The 22,665-nt window shown below is 34.5% G+C and overlaps 1 protein-coding gene across 1 annotated transcript in view; it reads right to left on the bottom strand.

Annotated features, from left to right (window-relative positions):
• Positions 1–11,112: 11,112 nt before the first annotated feature.
• The window catches only part of LOC125676439 (cation-independent mannose-6-phosphate receptor-like), a 206,367-nt gene continuing 194,814 nt past the window's right edge, over positions 11,113–22,665 (bottom strand). Inside the window, exons 42-43 of the mRNA XM_056158098.1 lie at positions 18,290–18,356; positions 11,113–16,266 (exon numbers count right to left, since the gene is read on the bottom strand). Coding sequence (XP_056014073.1) covers positions 16,093–16,266; positions 18,290–18,356 — 241 coding nt within the window. The 3' untranslated portion in view covers positions 11,113–16,092. The remainder of the gene's footprint in view (positions 16,267–18,289; positions 18,357–22,665) is intronic.

Genomic DNA, 22,665 nt, shown 5'->3' with positions numbered 1-22,665 from the left:
CATACATCATAAGATTATCGAATATACATCACAAGATATTGAACATACATCATAAGATTGTCGAATATACATCACAAGATATAGAACATACATCACAAGATATTGAATATACATCAATATCACAAGATATTGAATATACATCACAAGATATTGAACATACATCACAAGATATTGAACATACATCACAAGATATTGAACATACATCACAAGATATTGAATATACATCACAAGATATTGAATATACATCACAAGATATAGAACATACATCACAAGATATTGAATATACATCACAAGATATTGAATATACATCACAAGATATTGAACATACATCACAAGATATTGAATATACATCACAAGATATAGAACATACATCACAAGATATTGAATATACATCACAAGATATTGAACATACATCACAAGATATAGAACATACATCACAAGATATAGAACATACATCACAAGATATTGAATATACATCACAAGATATTGAATATACATCACAAGATATTGAACATACATCATAAGATTATCGAATATAGCAACGTTTTTCACGCCATAGTCTTGTCGCAAACCTTTCAAGATTGTGAAACTGTGTAAATAACACTTGCCTGTGGGATTAAAAAACTTTTCAATATAGGCGTAATAATTTCGCCATCCTAGGGTTTTGACTACAGGAAAGGTCCAAATTAGGCATGTTGTATTATTGAGAAATATCAGTTGATCTTGATACACGATTTTTCATACATTTATAGCACATGTCTGTACACACGTGTAAAAATTGAAGGAAATTTCATACATTTCCTCGTAAAATGTACCAATGAACAAATTTTCTGAAATTTTAAGAAAGAAATATTTACAAGCTTAAATATATATTTTGCTTTACACCACGATAATTGCTCTTTTCAATTTTAACGTCAAACGCATCATCATTAATTGTCACTACGTATTGCAGCCTGTACACAAAGTACTGACAAAGAAAACGCATAAAAATTAGAAAGAAATCTACCAGAGCTATAGTCATTTTTTATGTGATATACATGTGTCATCCGTGTACTACAATTACGTAGAAAATTCAATTGAATACTGGCATTAATGGCGATGATTTTAAATATACATGCCTCCCTCTTTATACACATTTAACTACTAGTAATTTAAAATCAAAGTACTGAAAAGCGCTAAGCTGACTTATTCTGTCTGTAATGTTAATGAGCAGGAACAGCAGAAGAAGTTCTATTTTTGCACAACTAGATAACACATTATCTGTAAGGAAATAACAAATATGTATGGGAAACAATGTCCTGAAATATGTATGGGAAACAATGTCCTGAAACTTTTCACCACGTTGAAATATAAACAGTTACTTCATATGACGTTGTCAAGCACAATGGTCAATATTGGTCTCACCTGGAACCAAAACCCTGTCCTTGGATCCGGAAATTTACAATTTTGGTAAAGTACACCTGCTCCTTTTAAATATCTATTTGATCAGAATTTAGCATTAATAGCAATAAACATACAACATTTACGACGTAAATGTATAAGCTCAATGAGAATCCCAAGCTAGGCACTCAAAAGTTACAAAAGGAATTTTCAAACGGCAATGTTCAAACCGTTCTGCTATACGCAACTAAGCTTAACTGGTCCCTTAACAAAAATATTGCGGAATAGGCAGAACCAGTCTGATATCGACAACTTTAGCTTTTGAAAAAAAAAGCTTAGGGAGTCAGCCTGTGAAATTTCCACATTTATTAATGCATTCAAGCGTTTCGTTGCCATCCGTGGCAAGGTTGTACAAGTTCGTTCGGATAGGGGAACAAATTTTGTGGGTGCAACAGAAGATCTCCAAATCGACACCATAAACGTGGAAGATGGACCTGTGAAGAACTTCTTGTATAACAATGGAACAACTTCGCTATTCAACCCACCACATTCCTCCCACATGGGGGGGGGGGGGGGGAGCGCTTGATTGGAGTAACGAGAAGGATTCTTGATGCAATGCTATCAGAGATACTCCCTGGTTCCTTGACACATGAGGTTCTTACAACATTTCTTGCAGAGGCATCTGCAATAGTGAACTCACGACCTCTCGTATCGTTATCGACCGACTCTGAAAACCCTCTACCTTTGAGTCCATCCATGATGCTTACTCAAAAACCAGCCATGACGAGTATCAGTTTGCCAACAGTAGATGAGAAGAACATGTACCGTGCACAATGGAAACGTGTCCAACACCTCGCCGAAGTGTTCTGGAGAAGATGGAAATCACAATACCTAGACACTCTACAGAGTTATCGAAAATGGAAATACGATCGGCGTAACCTTTCAGAGGGAAATGTGGTTCTGATGAGAGACAATTCAGTTGCACGCAACTATTGGCCAATGGGTATCATCACTAAAGTCTTCCCTAGTAGTGATGGCAAGGTTAGGAAGGTAGAGGTCCGAGTAGTGTATCGTGAAGGTGGATCATCGGTGTTCACGCGTCCTGTGACCGAAGTCGTGCTTTTGTTGTCTGACGATTAGGCCAACTCTACTCTTACATGTATCTTCACATTTTATGGCTGTGACTGTGTAGTTGAAATAGCAATTTAGAAGTGATGTCAAATAACATCAGGCGAGGAGTGTGCCGTCCCGGTGTAACCGTGGTGGAGGTCGCTGGTGCTCAGGGTCGCTCTTAATAGAATATATAGGGAAAAGAACGACTCGGATCACCGGCTTCTGCGCATGCGTGGTATTTAACTCGAAGCGGTGCCCTACTGGTTTTAAATCCATAGTAATAATAAACCCCCTTCTCAGTTTTCTGTTTCGTATGCACATCATAACTTGAAAGATACAAATTAACTTGTATTATCCAACTCCAAAATTGATATTTTAATGCATAAGATTTCTGAATTATGTCTAAGATATCTAATAACGAATAAACAACTTGAAAACAATGGCTGTTTATTCAAAGCATATTTACAATAGTGTTATCTCCATAACAATTCCTAAGTCATCTTTTATATTTTAATCACATGGCAACAGGTGTGAACAAGGCACAGCTAGACGCCTTAAACTTGGATTAACGTGCAGGTGTAAACAATTACCTGTAAATAAAATAACACCAGGTTATTCTACCGTGACCAACCTTCGTAATCATAAGTACAAATACCACTCGCCCAATTTACGAACAATACGTAGGCACATATTCAACATTGTTTTATTATTTATTTATCTATTTTGCATAGTATGTTTCTTCTCTCACCCTCTTTTATTTCAAATATATTTTCTGATTATCTGAATTCAAATTATCTCCGATATGCGAACAACCACACATCTACTGTATACAACTTGGAGGTTTACTTTGGGTGTTTTTGTACAAAAGGTGCAAATGGGTGGCGGTTTGATTTGAACTAGATAATTTAAGTGTAGTTTCAGAATTCGGGAGAGAAAAAATGGGGAAAATAATTATTTTGAATTAATTATGAGCGTCGGTGTCTGAGGTCGCTCTTCAAAATGACCGTTTCATATTTTCTCACAACTGACTAGGGTATGGTCTGTAAAAGTTGCACAAGGTGCAAATGGGTGGCGGTTTGATTTGAACTAGATATTTTAAGTGTAGTTTCAGAATTCGGGAGAAATAAAATGGGGAAAATAATTATTTTGAATTAATTATGAGCGTCGGTGTCTGGGGTCGCTCTTCAAAATGACCGTTTCATATTTTCTCACAACTGACTAGGGTATGGTCTGTAAAAGTTGCACAAGGTGCAAATGGGTGGCGGTTTGATTTGGACTAGATAATTTAAGTGTAGTCTCAGAATTCGGGAGAGAAAAAATGGGGAAAATAATTATTTTGAATTAATTATGAGCGTCGGTGTCTGGGGTCGCTCTTCAAAATGACCGTTTCATATTTTCTCACAACTGACTAGGGTATGGTCTGTAAAAGTTGCACAAGGTGCAAATGGGTGGCGGTTTGATTTGAAATAGATAATTTAAGTGTAGTTTCAGAATTCGGGAGAGATAAAATGGGGAAAATAATTATTTTGAATTAATTATGAGCGTCGGTGTCTGGGGTCGCTCTTCAAAATGACCGTTTCATATTTTCTCACAACTGACTAGGGTATGGTCTGTAAAAGTTGCACAAGGTGTAAATGGGTGGCGGTTTGATTTGAACTAGATAATTTAAGTGTAGTCTCAGAATTCGGGAGAGAAAAAATGGGGAAAATAATTATTTTGAATTAATTACCCTCCTTTCCCTCCATCCTTTCATAGATCCAGACTTTTGGATGATGCCACAGTGACAACACGTGTCTTTGATGACCATTCCTCCTATCCGATGGAACCAGATGCCAGCACAATTCCAGTTTTCCTTAACGACCTTACTAACACATTTGCTTTCATTTTATCTAAGGTTGGGATTCATGTGCAGTGTGACCAGTCAAGATCATTCCTACTCATGAATGATGTTGTTTTTCAGGTGTTTAATCAATGGAGAAAATCTAAAAGATCTCAAAATCTTTTGATTTCAGATTACTTGTTCACCTGGCACACCAGAAGCACTACCCCAATGAGGCGAATTGGAAACCTTGTTCTCATGACCCAAGAGCAAGTGCAGGCATACACTGGTTGGCTTGAATCCTACCTTGACGTCCGTGATTTACAGCATTTCCGAAATCCTGTGGACAATTAAGAGGTTTGTGGACCTAATTCTGTAACAGAAACTCATGACAGGTAAATAATAAATCAGTATCAATTGAACCTGGAAACAGATGCATTGATCGGCGAGTCCACCTGATTTTTATGAACCTTGATACTAAATGGACTTAATGTAGATTGCAGAAGCTTTCATTCTGTAAAATAATCTACCCACCTTTCTGAGACTTTGATGCCAATTTTGAGGTCTGTGGACCTATAAGGTATGTACGTCAGGTAAATAATAAATCAGTATCAATTGAACCTGGAAACAGATGCATTGATCGGCGAGTCCACCTGATTTTTATGAACCTCGAGTACATCAGTGCGAAAAATGTATATATATATATATATATATGCAGTTGTTGTAAATAGCAGTTTTATTGTTCTTCAGATATTGTAAATAATATACACATATTTTATTATTACTCTCAATGTTGTATGCTGACTCTCTGTTATGTAATTATTAAAGGTTTTAATAAAAACTTATCTTTTTCATAAACCCATTTAATATCAATCATTCAAATTTTGCCTCTCATGTTATTATTAACCTTTTTACTTCACACAATCCGGAAAAAAAATTACTTGAATTACATGTAATGCATTAAGAGAATTACACAATTTGAATTTATTTAATACTAATAATAATGCTTTGATTAGATAATGTACAAGAAAGTGGTAGTTAAAACAATTATGGGGGTCACTATTCATGGTGTAGAAGGTAATTTGAAAACAGCAAAATAACAACTTTATTATTTTCAATGGATCCATAATAATAAAAACATTCATCACAGCATGAAATTCTGATTGGCAAGACATTCTTGAAAACTTTGGTTTAAAACTTTTGTTTTCACCTTTTGAGCACTGACCTTTTCTTCATTATTGTTCAGGCCAAATAAAAACATGTGTGGTTACAGTTAAACGACAGTCCATAATTTTTACCCCCGACCCTCAATTATCTTTTTTTTCGGTTTTTAATATTTCCTAAATTCGTTACCATATACAAATAAATTACACGCCTTTTTCAAGATTTTCTTTTATGAGAAGGGTTAACTTTATTTACCACTATATATAGGTTTTTGGCCCATTTTCCTTCAGGTGAAGCTTTAAGTTCTTTCATAGCCAATATATAGATACCGCTCAAATGCTAAGCTGTAAACACTTACAACAGGCCATCTAATGTTAGACAGAGAGTGACATAGAACTAAAAAAATGCTTAAATACACAACTGAGCTATCACCCTACTTATTTTTGAAACAGTAAGAAAGATTTAAAAACTTGGAAGGGTTTGAAAACTGTAACCTGGGTGAAATATGACAACATGATTTTGGCAAATGCACTGATTTTGTTCTGCATTTTTATTTTTTTAAAATATATATATAAGTCTTAGAATTGTAAACACTAGGGTGATCCCTACCAATTTTGATAAATATATGTAAATGGTATATGCAAGGAAGTGACGATAAAAGGAAACTGTTTCCATCTTAAGTCTATAATAAAAAAGAAATTAAATATCATTCCTACATACCAACACTATATTTCAAGGGATTGTAACTGAAACCACACATAGTATTTTATTTTGTCTCTTCATTTTGGCTTTCTATAACATTTATTTTTATTCATTCCAAATTAGATCATACTTTTTACATTAAGCACTGAAATTTTTTAAAGCCTCATTATAATTGTTAATGTTTTGTTTTTACTTACTAAGAAAATTTAAGGACTTTATTTTTCATTTGGGTTTAAATTTTTATTCAAAATTATGGCTCATATGAGGATACCTCCACGTGGTATGAGCTGGGCAATGATGTCACAAAATTACCTTCTTTCTTAGTCTTATTAAAAGAAGTGACATTAGCAGACATCCTCGTATTGTAAATATATATCTGTATCTAGTTTAAAAAGAACACACGTTCACATTATGACCTCTGGTCTACTTTTTTGGGGATTGACAATGTTATGGTTTTGGCAATTATTTAATTAAGGAAATCAGAGGTCATGATTTGAAAAAGCTTGAATCTACAATACCTGAGAATGATTCCATATTAATAAGACTGATCACTGTTTGTAAACAAATTTCTTCATTCCTCCTATCTAAAACTAAATTGCCCATTGCCAATTGTGTTCCTCACTTACCCCTGAAGGGTTAAGATTTGAGCAAACTACTTCACTACTTGAAGATGCTTACATATAACTATGAATAATCATGACTTTGCTGTTCTTGAGAAAAAGATTTTTACAGTTTCTTCCTATGTATTTGTATGTAAAACTTTGATCCCCTATTGTGTCCCATTCAACACCCGGGGGCCATGATTTGAGCAAACTTGAATCTGCAACTATGTCAGGAAGCTTTCATGTAAATCTCTGCTTTTCTAGCTCAGTGGTTCTTGAGAAGAAGATTCTTAAAGATTTATTCTATATATTTGTATGTAAAACTTTGACCCCCTACTGTGGTCCCATTCAACACCCGGGGGCCATGATTTGAACAAATTTGAGTCTGCAATATGACAGGAAGCTTCAATGTAAATTTTAGCTTTTTTGGCCCAGTGGTTCTCGAAGATTTTTAAATGAAACCCACCCTATTTTTGCATTTTTATGATTATCTCCCCTTTGAAAGGCTCATGGCCCTTCATTTGAACAAACTTGAAAGACCTTTACCCAAGGATGCTTTGGACCAAGTTTGGTTGAAATTGGCTTAGTGGTTCTGGAGAAGAAGTCGAAAATGTAAAAAGTTTAGACAGACAACGGACAACAGGTGATCATAAAAGTTCACTTGAGGTTTCAGCCGGTTTTGCTATTTTGATATATAGCCTATCAAACTCCAGTAAGATGAGGGTGATACCAGACAGTCAACATTAGAAAGTGCACTGTTTCAAAATTACTTGTTGATATATTACAAATATGCGTGATGCTGTTTTATAACTGACCTTTAGGATGTTTCTTAGTGTTTGAAATTAACCATAGACCGAGTCCATGTCAAATGGCACTGGTCTATAACAATTGTAATTGGGATATAACAAAACGTGTATGTTAATTTTCTTAGTTTAAAGCAATTGAGAACACCTTTTTGGAAATGGAAAGAAAATATGCTTTATAAGTACTTTAAAAGTCAATAAAAATGTTTTAAATTTGTGTTATTTTTTTCAATGTTGCGGTCTATGCCAATTCGATGAGGTCTATGTCATCTAGTTTTGGCATAAACCCAGTCTGTACTAAGTTTTAAACGAATTTCGAAAACTGCTTTTCTGTTACTTTAACTTTAATTCAGAAAAATATACTGACAACACGTCACACCAGCATATTTCTTTTCTGTTTTACCACACCCAAACATATAAAAGGTGTGGTGACTACAAATGAAGGGAAGAAATGCATTAAAATGCACCATTTTAAATCATTCTTTTTAAATGGGCTAACCTCCCCCCAAACCCCACAGTAAGGTATAGATTTGCCACTGTATTGGAGTGCAACCTGATGTTATTAAAGAACAGACGTAGCTCAAAAATTGCAAATTCACATGAAATTATGCTACTCTACAGATTACTTCGAAAAAAATGTATAATTCAAATCCAACAAAAAAATCAACAGACTGATTGAAATGGATCACAGATTAAAATGTATCACAATGAGGGAAATTGGGATGTTTTGGAGAATTGACAAATTCAAGGCAGAAAGAATTAAAAGGATCAGTAAATGATGTCATAATACTTGCCCTTTGACCCCTAAATATCAAGGCTCTACCATATAGAAATTTCATGCAAATGATTATGCACATTTTTACTGTATGCTCAAGAATGTCCAATATATAGGATGTTCTCTATTCGTTTTTCACAGGGTAAATATTTCATATTGTTCATTCCAAAGATAATTGATTATTGCATTAGTATGCAAACTTCACACTAATTGCTGATTACAACCATATAAAATGTTTACAATTACCTATGGGTCGAATTATGCGAGCGTCGAACAGCAGGGCTACCGCTATATTTAGAGCGACCCTGAGCACCAACGACCGTGATCACCGCTACACCGGCAAGAGTTATCTTTTGACTTCTCTTATATTGAGTTATCTCTCTTTGGATATTGTTGAGTTATGAACCGCCATATTTTTTGGTTACACGTTTTTCTGACCTCGTGTTCAATATCGCAAATTGTGGCCCATCACAGTGTAAGTAGTTGAATATTCTGTTTTATCTAGTCATAGTATTAACTGGAAAGTTTGTATTGTACATTTTGTATGTAGTAGCTTATCTAGGTGGACTATTAAGTGACCGTGCTGAATGTACGATGTACCACGTGTTTCACATATTGAACGTTTGCTATCATTTTGTAAAATGAGTAGTTATGTGATGCAAGAATTATTTTCTATGAGTTTAGTATTGTGTTCTGCACTGTAATCAAAGACAATAGTATAAATTTTGGAATTGCTAGTAAATTAAAATGTGGCCTTGTTCAAAATTTAAAACTATGGAAAACAGTTTGTGCCATAATTCATTCTTTAATTATGTTGTGTGTCTATTTATGGAACGCATGTTTGGACATCAATTGTAATTGAACTTTTTGTATCTTTTACAGCTTTTTACCATCAATATCATTGTGTTATCATAATAAATTCAACTGAAACACTTTGATCTGGTTAACTTACTGACGTTGAGGCAGTACAAAGCCACATACCAAATATAAAATAAATATCTCCAAGAACAAAGAAAAAAAGTGCGGATAACTACTGACGGACGGAGCGCAAACCTAAAGTCCCCTCGACTTCGTCGGTAGGGGACTAATAATAAAAATATAGTAATTGTCTACGGGAGGATGTGGTAGTATCGGTGTATATTATCTCCATTTCATTATATATGTATCTATTAAGTTCAGGTCTACTTACTTGTCTACATAAATTCATTGGTTACTTCTTTTATTATCAAATCATAATACAGCTAACATTTACGTTCATTCTCGGTATTTAAACCAGAGCACAACCGTGCTTGGGGCTTTTACCGAGCCAAACCTTGCAACACGGTAAATATCAGTTGTCTCTCTTTTTCTCTTACAAAATTTAGATTTTTTTCTTTATTTCTCATTTAGTTAGTCACATTCATTCCCCGGGATTATCATTATTTTGTTGTTTGGCATCTATCATACAATTGTTCAACTTTAGTAAAGATTTGAAACTTCATCTACTTATCACTGACCTGTTTTTAGGTTCTTATGAAGCAGCTTTTACATAAGACAAAATCTCTTGTTGTGGCCATCTGCTACAGTTTGTACATTTTGTATACGGGAGAGGTTGTCTAAGTTGCAAGAACTTGTAACCAATCCCTTCGTATATTTATACAATAAAATATGTTCAAATGAAATCTACTACGTACTTGGATATTTTATTGAAAATGAATATAAACAGTTAACTTTATAACAAACGGGATGATTTCCGCTTCTCCATCGTCAACTTCCCATATGATTACAGGGGTTTCAACAGTCTCGTTTTAAGGTCAGCATTTTGCAAATTCTATGGTCGTTATAATGAATCTAGTTTGCCAATACAACCTATCATTGGCTCAAATGCTGTCCGACATGTTTCATACCCATTGTTAGACCGTTCTTGGCACACTGAGTTGACTACGGATTAGTCCGTTTACCTGATCGAGATATGGGGCTCATGGTGGGTGTGACCAGTCGATAGGGGATGCTTACTCCTCCTAGGCACCTGGGCACAAACTATCTTACGACTAAGATCAAAATTTACAAACACTGTAGTTTCCTTATTTTTCATCTCTTGTAGACTTTCTTAATTAATATGTAAAGTACATTCATGGTTTATAAAACTTTAATACATACTTATGACATTGTGATCGGTATTTGATTATCAGACAGAGTTATTTTTTTTCATCTTAGTCATAAGATCTTTTGTGAATAAGGGCCCTGATTCCACCTCTGGTATATCCAGGGGTCTATGTTTGCCCAACTCTCTATTTTGTATTCCTTTTAAGAGTTAAGATATTGATCACTATTCATTATCTTCACCTTTCATTTAATTACTAGCCTCACTCTAGGCAGACTCGAACTTGGACCTAGAAATATCTAAAGGATTAACTACTTTACATAAAACTACTAAAAAAATACAACCCACAACACAAAGTAAAAAAAAATACAATAGTAGTGGCTGAATGCCCAACTATTACAATAGTAAATAGATTTGATAATAACAGTTATTGGTTACTTATACCAGTTAAAAATGATAACCTTTAAATTTACAACATAGATTTAAAATCGAATTTATCTATTCCTGATGATCTGATGCCACAGACCTCTTCTGCCACAAAACCAAATAGAAAGAGACACCAAAGATGTCATCTAAAGTGTGATAGCCAGAAATCATACAAAGAATGTCTTTGAACTCTCACAAGAAGTCACCAGATTTAAAGCCCTCCTGAACAATACACAAGACTCAGATAAAAATAGAATAAATTTATTAATCTCCCTTGCTATTACATATATTTTAATGACTGTTTAAAACTATCACTTACGAAATTTGATATTCTTTTTATTTATGAAGTCTATCTTTGATGATTTCTTGTTGATAGGAATTTTCCTCTCTTGATAACAAAGCCATATGTGAAGTATCTAATCAATTGAGCCTGTGGAGTATCTACAAGTTTTTTCTTCTAATCAAAACCTATATAGTGACATTGACAATTGGACCCTTTGGGCCCCAAATTCAAAAGGGTTCTTCCTCTCTTGATAACAAAACTACATGTGAAGTATCTAATCAGCTAATCAGTCAAGCAAAAGATGTGAGTGTATATAAGCTCAGTGTTACACCCACACTCACAAACGGCCCCCTCTTGCAATGAATTGCAAAGGGACAATAAATCACATTTGTAGATCTCTTCATGAAAACAATACATTTTCAAATATATAAGCCAATCTGAAATGCTTTTGCTGAACATAAATTTCTTAAGTATAACTTTAGAGAATAACTGTCCTCATGAAACAGATCAAACAAAGATGTGTGGATATCAATTAAGAACAGGTGAAAAACTGTAGATTGAACATGAAGCAATTGTTACAATGCAAATAAACAAGAGGCCCACAGGCCTTATCAGTCACCTGAATACTAGTGAAAAAGTATCACTACTTCCATGGGCTATGAAATCTAGAAAAAAATTCCTGTTCTGTATATCTAAGCTAAATTCTAATGTTCAGCAACAGTATAAAACAAGATGTGTTCTTAAAACTTCACTGCCTTCAAAAGTGCATACACTGATGAAAGGCTTTAAATAATAGGTGTATTAACATTAAAACATCAAAACATATGACTAATTTGGACTCATCCTTAAGTCATAACCCTGGGTTTTGATTGAAATTCACCATTTTTATACATTCTTTTTTTTTGGGTCAAGTACATAATAAGACGAAAATAGTCCCATCCACATAAGTGGTAGTAAATCGGTTTGGTTACAAATTAGTATGTAAATGTACTTTATTTATGAAAAAAAACTCAAATAAAACTCATAAATATTCATAATATTAAAATTGAGGCACCAATTTCAAAGAAATTAGTAAAAAATGATTATTGCAAATTATGTATAATTTATGAATAATTCAGTTCATTTAATTATTGATTCGTGTCTACACATTGCACGATCAGCAATGACAGGTCGACAAGTTGACAGGTCGACAGGATACAGCAACTTTGGATATAAAATCACTGTTCTAATAATCTTTTAACAATGCTTTGATCTCATAGATGTTTCAATTATGAATTTTGATTCTTGTCTACACAGTGAAAGATCAGCAGGTCGACAGGATATCGCAACTTTAATTACAAATTATCATTGTGTAAATAAGGATTTAAAATCACAGTTTTAATTGTCAACCTGTCTACCTGTAGGTCTATCTCGAACATACCTGTCTACCTTTCGACCTGTCTACCTGTAGGTCTATTTCAAACATACCTGACTACCTGTCGACCTGTCTGCCTATCTACCATTCAACCTTGTGTACCTGCCCTGTGACTTAATGAATATACATTATTTCAATTTTAAACCTTGTGTACCTGCCCTGTGATTTAATGAATATACATGATTTCATTTTTAAAACATATAGGAGTAGTAGTTAAGGTAGTACTCTACATCGTCATAATGGCTGACTTCCTTTAAAAACATGGATGAAACAATCGATATCAGCAATATTTGACTTTTCCTTTTCCATTTATATACCTAGCCCAGTAGCTCAGTAGGTTAGAACACCGACTGGTGAACTGTAGGTCGCAGGTTCGAGTACAGCAGGGGTTTTAATTTTTGTTCAGATTACCTTCTACTAAAACTGTATTTTTTGACAAAATAAAGTAAATTTGAAAATTTTCAACTTCAAAATATTGTTGTACATATCCTCCACTTTTCATCTACATCAAATTTCTCTGGTGTAGCATACCTCCTTAATTATAAACTATCGACCAAAAAATTCGTCAAATAATCAAATATATTTGAATATTAATTTAAATTAAACAAGCTATGAACATATTACTGTATTATGGATAAATTATGAATATTCCAACAAAATTAGCATAATCAAGTTTACAATCTAATTAGAATCAGAATAAATATTGTATCATCAATAGATAGGAAACAAATTATTTTTCAATGTTACTTAAAATATTCCTACACAATGTTAAAAGAACTATTTTCGTCTTATTTTGTACTTGAGCCCCTAAGTTTGGCCCCACCCTGGGGTCTGAACCCTCACTCTGGGGATCATCAACTTTACAATATTGGTAAAAGACTACCTGCTCTATCCATTTAGTTTCAATTTAGTATCAACAGCACTAAAGAAGATGTTATTTAAGTGTTTTACACATAAACACTATATAACAAGTTTGGCCCCGCCCTGGGGTCAGAACCCCTACCCCGGGGATCATGAAATTTACAATTTTGGTAGAGGCCTTCCTGCTCTCCATCACCATGCATTTAGTTTTTCTTACACATGTGCTGTTCTTGAGATTAGAAGATTTTTTTAAATTGGTCAATTTTGGGCAGCTTTTGCCCTGCCCCTAAGGCCCCAAGGGTGCTGGAGACCTGAAACTTACAATTTATGTCCCCCTTGTCCCAAAGATACTTCATACCAAATATGAAAAGAATTAGAAAAGTAGTTATCAAGAAGAAGTTAAAAATGTTCAATTGTTAACGCACGACGGACGACAACCGATTGCAATAGGTTACCTGAGTTTACTCAGGTGACCTAAAAAATTAAATGTATGTCACAATGCAAATAAAAAATTAATTCAAACGACTGAATAGTCATCAACTCAAATACATACAAAATAAATATAATGAAAAATCCTACAATGGAAAATGGAAGAAAGATACTGATCGAAACAGACATGAAAATCTTCATGTAGAAAAAAATCTGGAGAATTTATACTCTCTATAGGGAAAATAACAAAGTAGCTAGGTTGTAGAAATAACATTTTATGGTCTAGTCACTTAATGATGAAAATTCGCCATTCACATGACATTTATAAGTTACAACTGTATTTCACAATTCATACACAAATTGCAAAGCTTTGAAAATTAACCCCAACAATTTAAAAAAGTGTGGTAAACTGCCAAGTCAATGTCCCTTTGTTAAACAGTTTGGTCTTTAACAGCTAGAAAGAAAATGGTGGCTTCTACTAAACATGTAATAATGACAACATTTAATGCAGGCACATTTTTTCTCGACTTACATGCACATACAGTGCTATTATGTAAGTAAATAAGAAACATCAATAAATAAACATTTTTTACATTGAGCAATAATGGAATGTTATATGTTGGCAATCTTTTGCTTCTTTTTCTAACATTCGGGAAGAAATTAAACTACATATACTGGTAAGAGTACATATTTAAACAAAAGCAGTACAGCATGTTATGATTCTGTTTACACCATTGTACAACTGTTCAGAAAATTCCCTGCACACCCTTAATTACAATAACCGGAAAAAAGTAAAAATTGAACAAAATGGTTAAATATTAATGCATTCTAAACAAATCTAAGTGTCTGTATGGATTACTGTGGATATATGCCATGACATTTGAAAATGAAATTTGTATCACTGACATATACCCTGTGATCATACAGCTGACAGTCACACAAAGAAAAGTGAACTCTCCCACTTAGGAATATTACCTGTAGTACAACACCACCTCCATTTTCATTAAAAAATTGATATCAAGTGCATAAAATAACGACATAAATTAACATTTAAGACAAAAGAAAATGGAAACATTTCACAAGCATGACTATAGCAATTTGCTTAAAAACGGCACAAGAAAATTAGGATTTATTCACAATAACACTTATTTTTCTCTAGTCATGCATATTTGTAAGAATAATTCAATATGTATTACAGTTACACATGCAAATATTTAAAGTCCACACCTTAACTACTGTATTAAAAGAGTTATTTTTGCCTCGTGTTTTTTCACCCATCTACACTTGCAAACGGTTTCATACCATTTTGAATTTACCCAAACGCAAAAAATTATAAGTACAGTACAGAGATTTTTAACTCACCCAGCCTTAAATTCGTCCATTGGCAACATAGGCAAAAATTAAACGGGGGTGAGTATTAGATACATACTGGTCATTTAGGCTATTACTTACATGTAAGAATTCAATACTTCAATGATGTTCATAAAACTTAGGTATTTCTTCATTTCACTTCTAGTATACAAAGTGCTTGTTGATAAACCTTATGTAAATGTTTATTTACATTGCAACTAGAGCTGAAACCATTACCAAAAATCAATGTTTGAATATTCGGGACTACTGTTCTATTCGTATATTCGCTGACATCATATATGAAATATTTTTAAATCGAATGTTATTTTGTACCATTTCTAAACCACCTGGGTTTTGTTACTGTGTAAGTATATCGATTTAGTTGATGTAAAGTTGTCCATTATATTTGGTAGAGATATACTTATTTCAAGCTCAAATGACATAAAAAAAGTTGAACACATTGAAATTAACTACACCCCTGACAATGTATCTAATATGTTTCTAAACTCTGATACATGTATATATGTACCTAGCCAGCACTGAAATTAAACTTGTAATACAGTTGAGAGAGAGAGATCTATTGTGACAGAGTGGAGAAAGAGATTTTAAATCATGGTAAATAATGGTGTTTGCTATACTTATTTGTTTAAAAAATGGAAGCATTCTTAATGATTCATAAACAAAATGTGCATGCATTTTCAAACATATTAAGTGCAGCACTAAACACCACCTAGTGACCGTTTGATGGATGGTACATTAATAGCTTTGGTTGATGGTATATTAACAACATGGCTAAATAGCCATTCATGAGTTTCATAAAAGCAATCACATGTCAGTCACTCATAACAAATATTGATATGTTAATGTAGACCTAGGGAATTTCAATCATTAAGCTAGAAGCTCTTCATCACTATCATCATGGAAAACAGACACAGCAGGGAGCTCTTCATTCTGTAATATGTTGACTTCATCATTTGTGGAAGTTTGTACGGACCCTTGAAGTCCCAGGTTGTTTGCTGAAATCTCTGGAAGGAGGTCATCCACTTCCTCACTGGATGGAATCTGTGGATAAAAGTACACATCAACATCTACAAATACAGCACAAGTCAACATTTACAGTATGAGTCAACTTCTACAGCACAAGTCAACATTTACAGTATGAGTCAACTTCTACAGCACAAGTCAACATTGCCCTGCCATTGTTCAGCTGTTGTGATTTTAAAATCAATCTTTTCCCATGAAAAATTTTGACCCCATATTGTGGCCCCAACGGATCACAACATAACTGACAATGAATTCACATAACACAGAGATGCCTCAACACCAATATGACTAACATGATCTTGCTGTTCTGGATAAGACCAAGGTCACAAGGTAATTGATCATTGTATGATATGAAGACTTTGCTATAAGAAATCTATATACAAAATATGAAAGCCCTTTAAATAGTTCAGGAGATATTGAATAAGTCAGGGATTTTTTTTTAAAAAAGTAGGTCAAACTCCAAGGTCAAAATATCAAACACCATTGTGTACAAGGTCTTGCCATAAAGAATCTATATATAAAATATGAAAGCCCCACTTAAAACATTTCCGAAAATATTTAATAGGTTATGTTTTTTAAAAAGTAGGTCAATCTCTGAGTTCAAGGTCACAATGTCAAAGATCCTGATATGAAATGAAAGGTATTACCATAAGAAATATATAAACAAAATATGAAAGATCTACCTTAAATAGTTCAGGACATATTGAATAGGTCAGATTTTTATCAAAAGTAGGTCAAACTTCCAGGTCAAGGTCACAAACCATTGCATCACATGAAAGGTCTTTCCATTAAAAATGTATATCCAAAATATGAAAGCACTAGCTTAAATAGTTCAATAGTTATTTTTAAAGATTTCCCCCAAATATCAGCATATAACACTTTGATACCCTATTGTGGCCACACCCTACCCACAGGGACCATGAATTGCACAAACTTGGATCTACTCTATGTCAGGAAGCTTCCATGTAAATTAGAACTTTTCTGGCCCTGTGGTTTTTGAGAGGATTTAAAAAAAAAAGATTTTCCCTATTTACTCAAATGTAGCTCAGATGAGCTAACAAGTCAACATCTACACATCTACAATACAAATCAATATCTACAGTTACAGCATAAGTCAACATTTACAGAACAAGTCATTATCTATAGTAGAAGTCAACATATATAGTACAAGTTAACACCTAACAGATACAACACAAGTCAACATCTACAGTCAACACCTACAGGTACAACACAAGTCAACATCTACAGTCAACACCTACAGGTACAACACAAGTCAACATTTACAGTGCAAGTCAACATTTACAGGGCAAGTCAACATTTATAGGGCAAATCAACATATACAATACAAGTCAACATCTACAGTGTGAGTCAACAGCTACAGTACAAGTCAACATCTACAGTCAACACCTACAAGTACAACACAAGTCAACATCTACAGTACAAGTCAACATCTATAGTAGAAATTAACACCTAACAGGTACAACACAAGTCAACATCTACAGTACAAGTCAACACCTACAGACACAACACAAGTCAACATCTACAGTCAACACCTACAGGTACAACACAAGTCAACATTTACAGTGCAAGTCAACATTTACAGGGCAAATTAAACATCTACAGGTCAAGTCAACATTTACAGTACAAGTCAACATCTACAGTACAAGTCAACATCTACAGTGTGAGTCAACAGCTACAGTACAAGTCAACATTTACAGTACAAGTCAACATCTAAAGAGTGAGTTAACAGCTACAGTACAAATCAACATCTACAGTACAAATCAACATCTAAAGTGCAAGTCAACATCTACAGTACAAGTCAACATTTACAGTACAAGTCAACATCTAAAGTGCAAGTCAACATCTACAGTACAAGTCAACATTTACAGGTACAGTAAAAGTCAACATCTATAGTACAATACTGGTTAACATTAAAACATAACATGCATTTAAAATACATCATCAGTCAATATCTTAACTTACCATACATAAACCATCTGATCTGTTGTAGAATGATGGGTCAATAACTGTCATGTCTTACCTCACTGTATCTGTACACTGCAGAATGTCGCCTGATAAGCCCTCGTAACCTTGAAGCTACTGCTTCCCTAAGATAAAGTGAAAATGCCAATGTTTAAAAAGATAAAGTAGCTTTGAAAAAAAGAAAGACAAGGTACCGAGAAGTCATAAAATTTTGCACAGAACTCTGCTTAACTCCAACGGAGACTCAAAAGAAGTTAAAATTAATAGACAGAATCGCACAGTGATGTTTCTCAGGTGTTTCAAATAGCACAGATTATTTTCTGAAGGATATGAGGACAGTATGCCAGTGGAAGAAAATAGACGAAAAAACCCAAACACAAAAAAACCCCCAAAAAACAAAAAAGATTGGTAAAATTACTGGATGACACTATTTGGAGAAACAGACATCGAACTGCACGAGAGATTGAAGAAATTTTGGGAATCAGCAAATCGTCTGTTCACCGCATTCTGTCGGATAATATAGGAATACATAGGGTATGTGAACGTTGGGTATCTCGGATGAAGAAAATCAAAGAAGGATTTTCTCAGACGCGCGAACACTGCCACAAAATTTTGACATTGCATGTTGCTCCACCGAGCACAACCTTATTGTAAAATAATTAATTTTCTCAAAAAGCTAAATAGAGTACTAAGTTGAAATTTTGGGTATTGGTTAACAATGGTATAATTGGTAATACATGTATATAGAAATTTTTTATGAAATTAAATCGGTACTTTAAAAGTTATAAGCCCAGTCCACAGAATTTTGGGACAATCCCCATATCTTTCTCCACTTTACATCTCTACAACAAGTATGAGACTGCATGAAAACAATGTTAGCACCCTTAACATGGTGTTAACTATTACAGACTACTACACCAAATGAATCATTACCATTCCATTCTCAACTAGAATTGTTCTGTTCCCACACCAAACAGTTCTGATGAAACTGTTAAGTGTTCTATTCCCATACCAAAGTATTCCATTCTCATCAAAAATCGTTTGTTCTCACCTAAAACCATTCTCAATAAACTGTTTGTCCATTGAATTGTTTGCTCCCTAAAACCACTCACTATTTGTTCCTGCATTGTTATTTGAAACTCGCCTACCGATATCGAGTCATTGTAGATCAATACAGCACACAGTCAGTGAAAAAAACAACTATCGCTTCTGATTCAGTAAAGTATTTAAAGGTTTTACAAATCTAACTTGGAGTATTCAAAAACAAGCATTCTAAGAGTTTTGCAAAAGCAATACATGCCCCCTATTTATTTGATGGATGTCATATACATAGACCATGTATATTTGGATGAGTAGGCAGATATCCTTTTTTAACATCAGAAAATATAAATTCAATCTTAAAGTGCTAATAGATGTGACAAATCTGGACTGAATTGCAAAATTGACATGCTTAAATTATATAGATCTCGCACAAAAAACAAGAGGCCTCATCAGTCACCTGAATACCAAATGACACCAGGGGCCACGTTTTTTTTGAAAGGTGGTTAGCTTTAACATGGTTTTTTCTTGGTGTTAACTTCTGTGTTAAAGGTGGCTCACTACACCCAGAAATAGTTTTTCAAATCAGTACGAATTGGTTTAATCATAAAAGATATGATGATAAATAATAAGACAAGTGTAACGTGTGTCCAGCCGAGCGGTCACTATTTATCTGTGGACACGTACCCGGTTACACCCGGGATTCTGCAGTGCATATGATTTACAGGAATACCTGTTGTCTACAAGGCAAGAAACGAACTTATTCAATATATTTACGATGATTATTTCAGCCAATTTACCTAATCAATATATTTACTACGATTCGTATTTCAAAATCAAGATATAATTCAACAAGGATTTAACCTAACCCTTTACTTCCCTGAATCCAATGTTCCCGGACAATTGGCCCTTACCAATGGTTCTGAATACCGACCTGAGGTCCTTACCAGCTGATGTCTCCAGCTCACTTTGACACTGGGGTACAGACTTATTCAGCCTTTATTGCCAAGTGTCAAAGCTACGATGGTCGATCAGCTAGCCAACCTACACTATAAGGCTTATTCAGCCCTAATGTAGCTAACCTACACTATAAGGCTTATTCAGCCCCAAGGTAGCCTTTTACTTACAAAAGATCTAGCCAACCTACACTATAAGGCTTATTCAGCCCCAAGGTAGCCTTTTACTTACAAAAGATCGGCTTATTCAGCTTCTCTTATGGTGTTCTTCTCTGCACAGCTGCAGAGATCAGACTGACTGATCTGCGATCGACCGCTGTATATATAGCATTGGCCCAGTCCATTTCACTGTAGGGAAAACAGGTTATCACCATGGCAAAACCCCATACCACCCGAGTTTCTTTGATTGGTATCACCTGATTCATCACATCACCCACCCCTTAAAGTCCCTATGAAAGCAACAAAGAGTAACAGTTTATTTTTCTTTACTTATCATTGGTACACAATTAAATAGAGACACAAGAATATCTGCGGTTCACCAGCCCAATGCTTTAACCACTGAGCTATGATGTTAGACAAACAAATCGATCGATACAAATACTTTCACAAAACATTTATCGCAATTCACCTTTGAATTAGAACGCTTTGGCCGATATAGCTTTGCGTTGTGTGCCGACACAATTGAATCTGTTTGTAATACAATTGCGAAATGCAACAGACACTCTCATTGGTCCTTACATATTTTCCTACTATACTTGTGTCCAAACATACCTTCAAATATTTACTAAGGCCCAATACGACCCAAAAACTCAGTTTTGATGATTTCGTTCGTTGACATAGCCATGTTAGGTAGCCAGTCAATTCGAATCCCGGTTCATTTCCATATTGGCACAATAGGTCTAGATGTGAACTAATACCCCACAAATATTTTAGCTAAATATTTTAAATAATATATCATTCCAGTTTCATTAAATGATAATTAATCAAATAGCTAAACTCACGTAAATGCGGCTTTCATTAGTCTGGGCCGGTCTCCATCTCTGCCACACGAGTGTTAAGGACCATAATGGGCTTATGTAGCATTTTTGTTAATCAAGAGCTTATTTTACCTTTACAAAAACTATACTTTTTAATTTCTATTAATTATTCATGTTGATAATAAATGAAGAGCAAATACATAACTTACAACCAATTTTATGAATAGATACCAATAGCAACACAGTTCGAATTGACCGGCTACCTAACATGGCTACGTCAACAAACAAAATCATTTGAAGCTGCGAGTTTTCGGGTCGTGTTTGGCTTTAATGAATATTTGAAGGTATGTTTGGACACAAGTATAGTAGAAAAACATGTTAAGATTTTTTATATTGAATTAATGAGACAGTAACACAAGAATACACCTATATCAGGCCTCAACTGTGCACAGCTTTTTGTGCCCCGTAAATCGAAGGTTTTTATTAGAGGTGGATCTGTGGCTCTCCGTTCCGTCACAATATTTTTTCCAGAGAGCTAGTTCTCCAGCTAGGCCTAGTAATTTTCTAGTCCATCCATCTTATCTGATCACCTGGATCTGCTCGAGAAAGTGGGCGGGCTATAATCGGCCAATGAAAACTCTTGTTGTATAATGTCAAACATGTCATTTAAACTGTTCAATCGTCTCATTCAATGGTGTCGTCACACAACGCAATACCATATCGGGTAAAGCGTTCTAATTCAAAGGTGAATTGCGATAAATCGCCATCTTGTGATGTAGTGTCATAAAGAGTATAAGCTTTAGTGTAGTGAGCTACCATAAACTTAACCATGTGATCAGTGGCAGATTTAAGGGGCACCCACCCCATAAATTTTCAAATTTAAGGTAATTCGTGGTATCTTGGTTAGAAAAATGTACTAAATGATAAAAGAAGCAATGATTTTTTCCACTCCCGGAGAAATGAATGACAAAATCTTTTGATTCCTTGAATTACTATATTGGGAGAACTTAAGTTTTTCCAAAAATCCTTAAAATTTGCATCATTTTACTAATTTCACCTTATAAAAATGATAGAAAATAGTACAAATGACTTAAATAGTAGACATATTTCAAGCACTATAAAATCTTTAAAATCCAGGAGCTTCCGAGGGCTTCGCCCCCTGGACCCCCACCAGGACTTCGACCCAGACCCCCTGCCTCATAAAGTGCCGCCCCCCGTAACCTCAATTCCTGGATCCGCCCCTGGTGATTAACTGTTTTTCAAAAGCGAGTTTGTGTCAACTCTGTGTAAACTTTAATCCACTCCCAGTACCTGTGTTAAATTGTAACACAGTGGTTAAAAATAGTTGCCAACTTCATTTTCTATCCACCTCAGAAACAACAAATGAGAGGCCCATGAGCCACATCGCTCACCTGAGTCACCTTGACCCATATTTAAACATTTTCCCTATACATTCACATGTA

This window comes from Ostrea edulis, chromosome 3 (genome assembly GCF_947568905.1).
Source record: "Ostrea edulis chromosome 3, xbOstEdul1.1, whole genome shotgun sequence".
NCBI lineage: Eukaryota > Metazoa > Mollusca > Bivalvia > Ostreida > Ostreidae > Ostrea > Ostrea edulis.
Note: the sequence above shows the minus strand (reverse complement) of the source record. Positions and strands in the feature narration are given on the sequence as shown.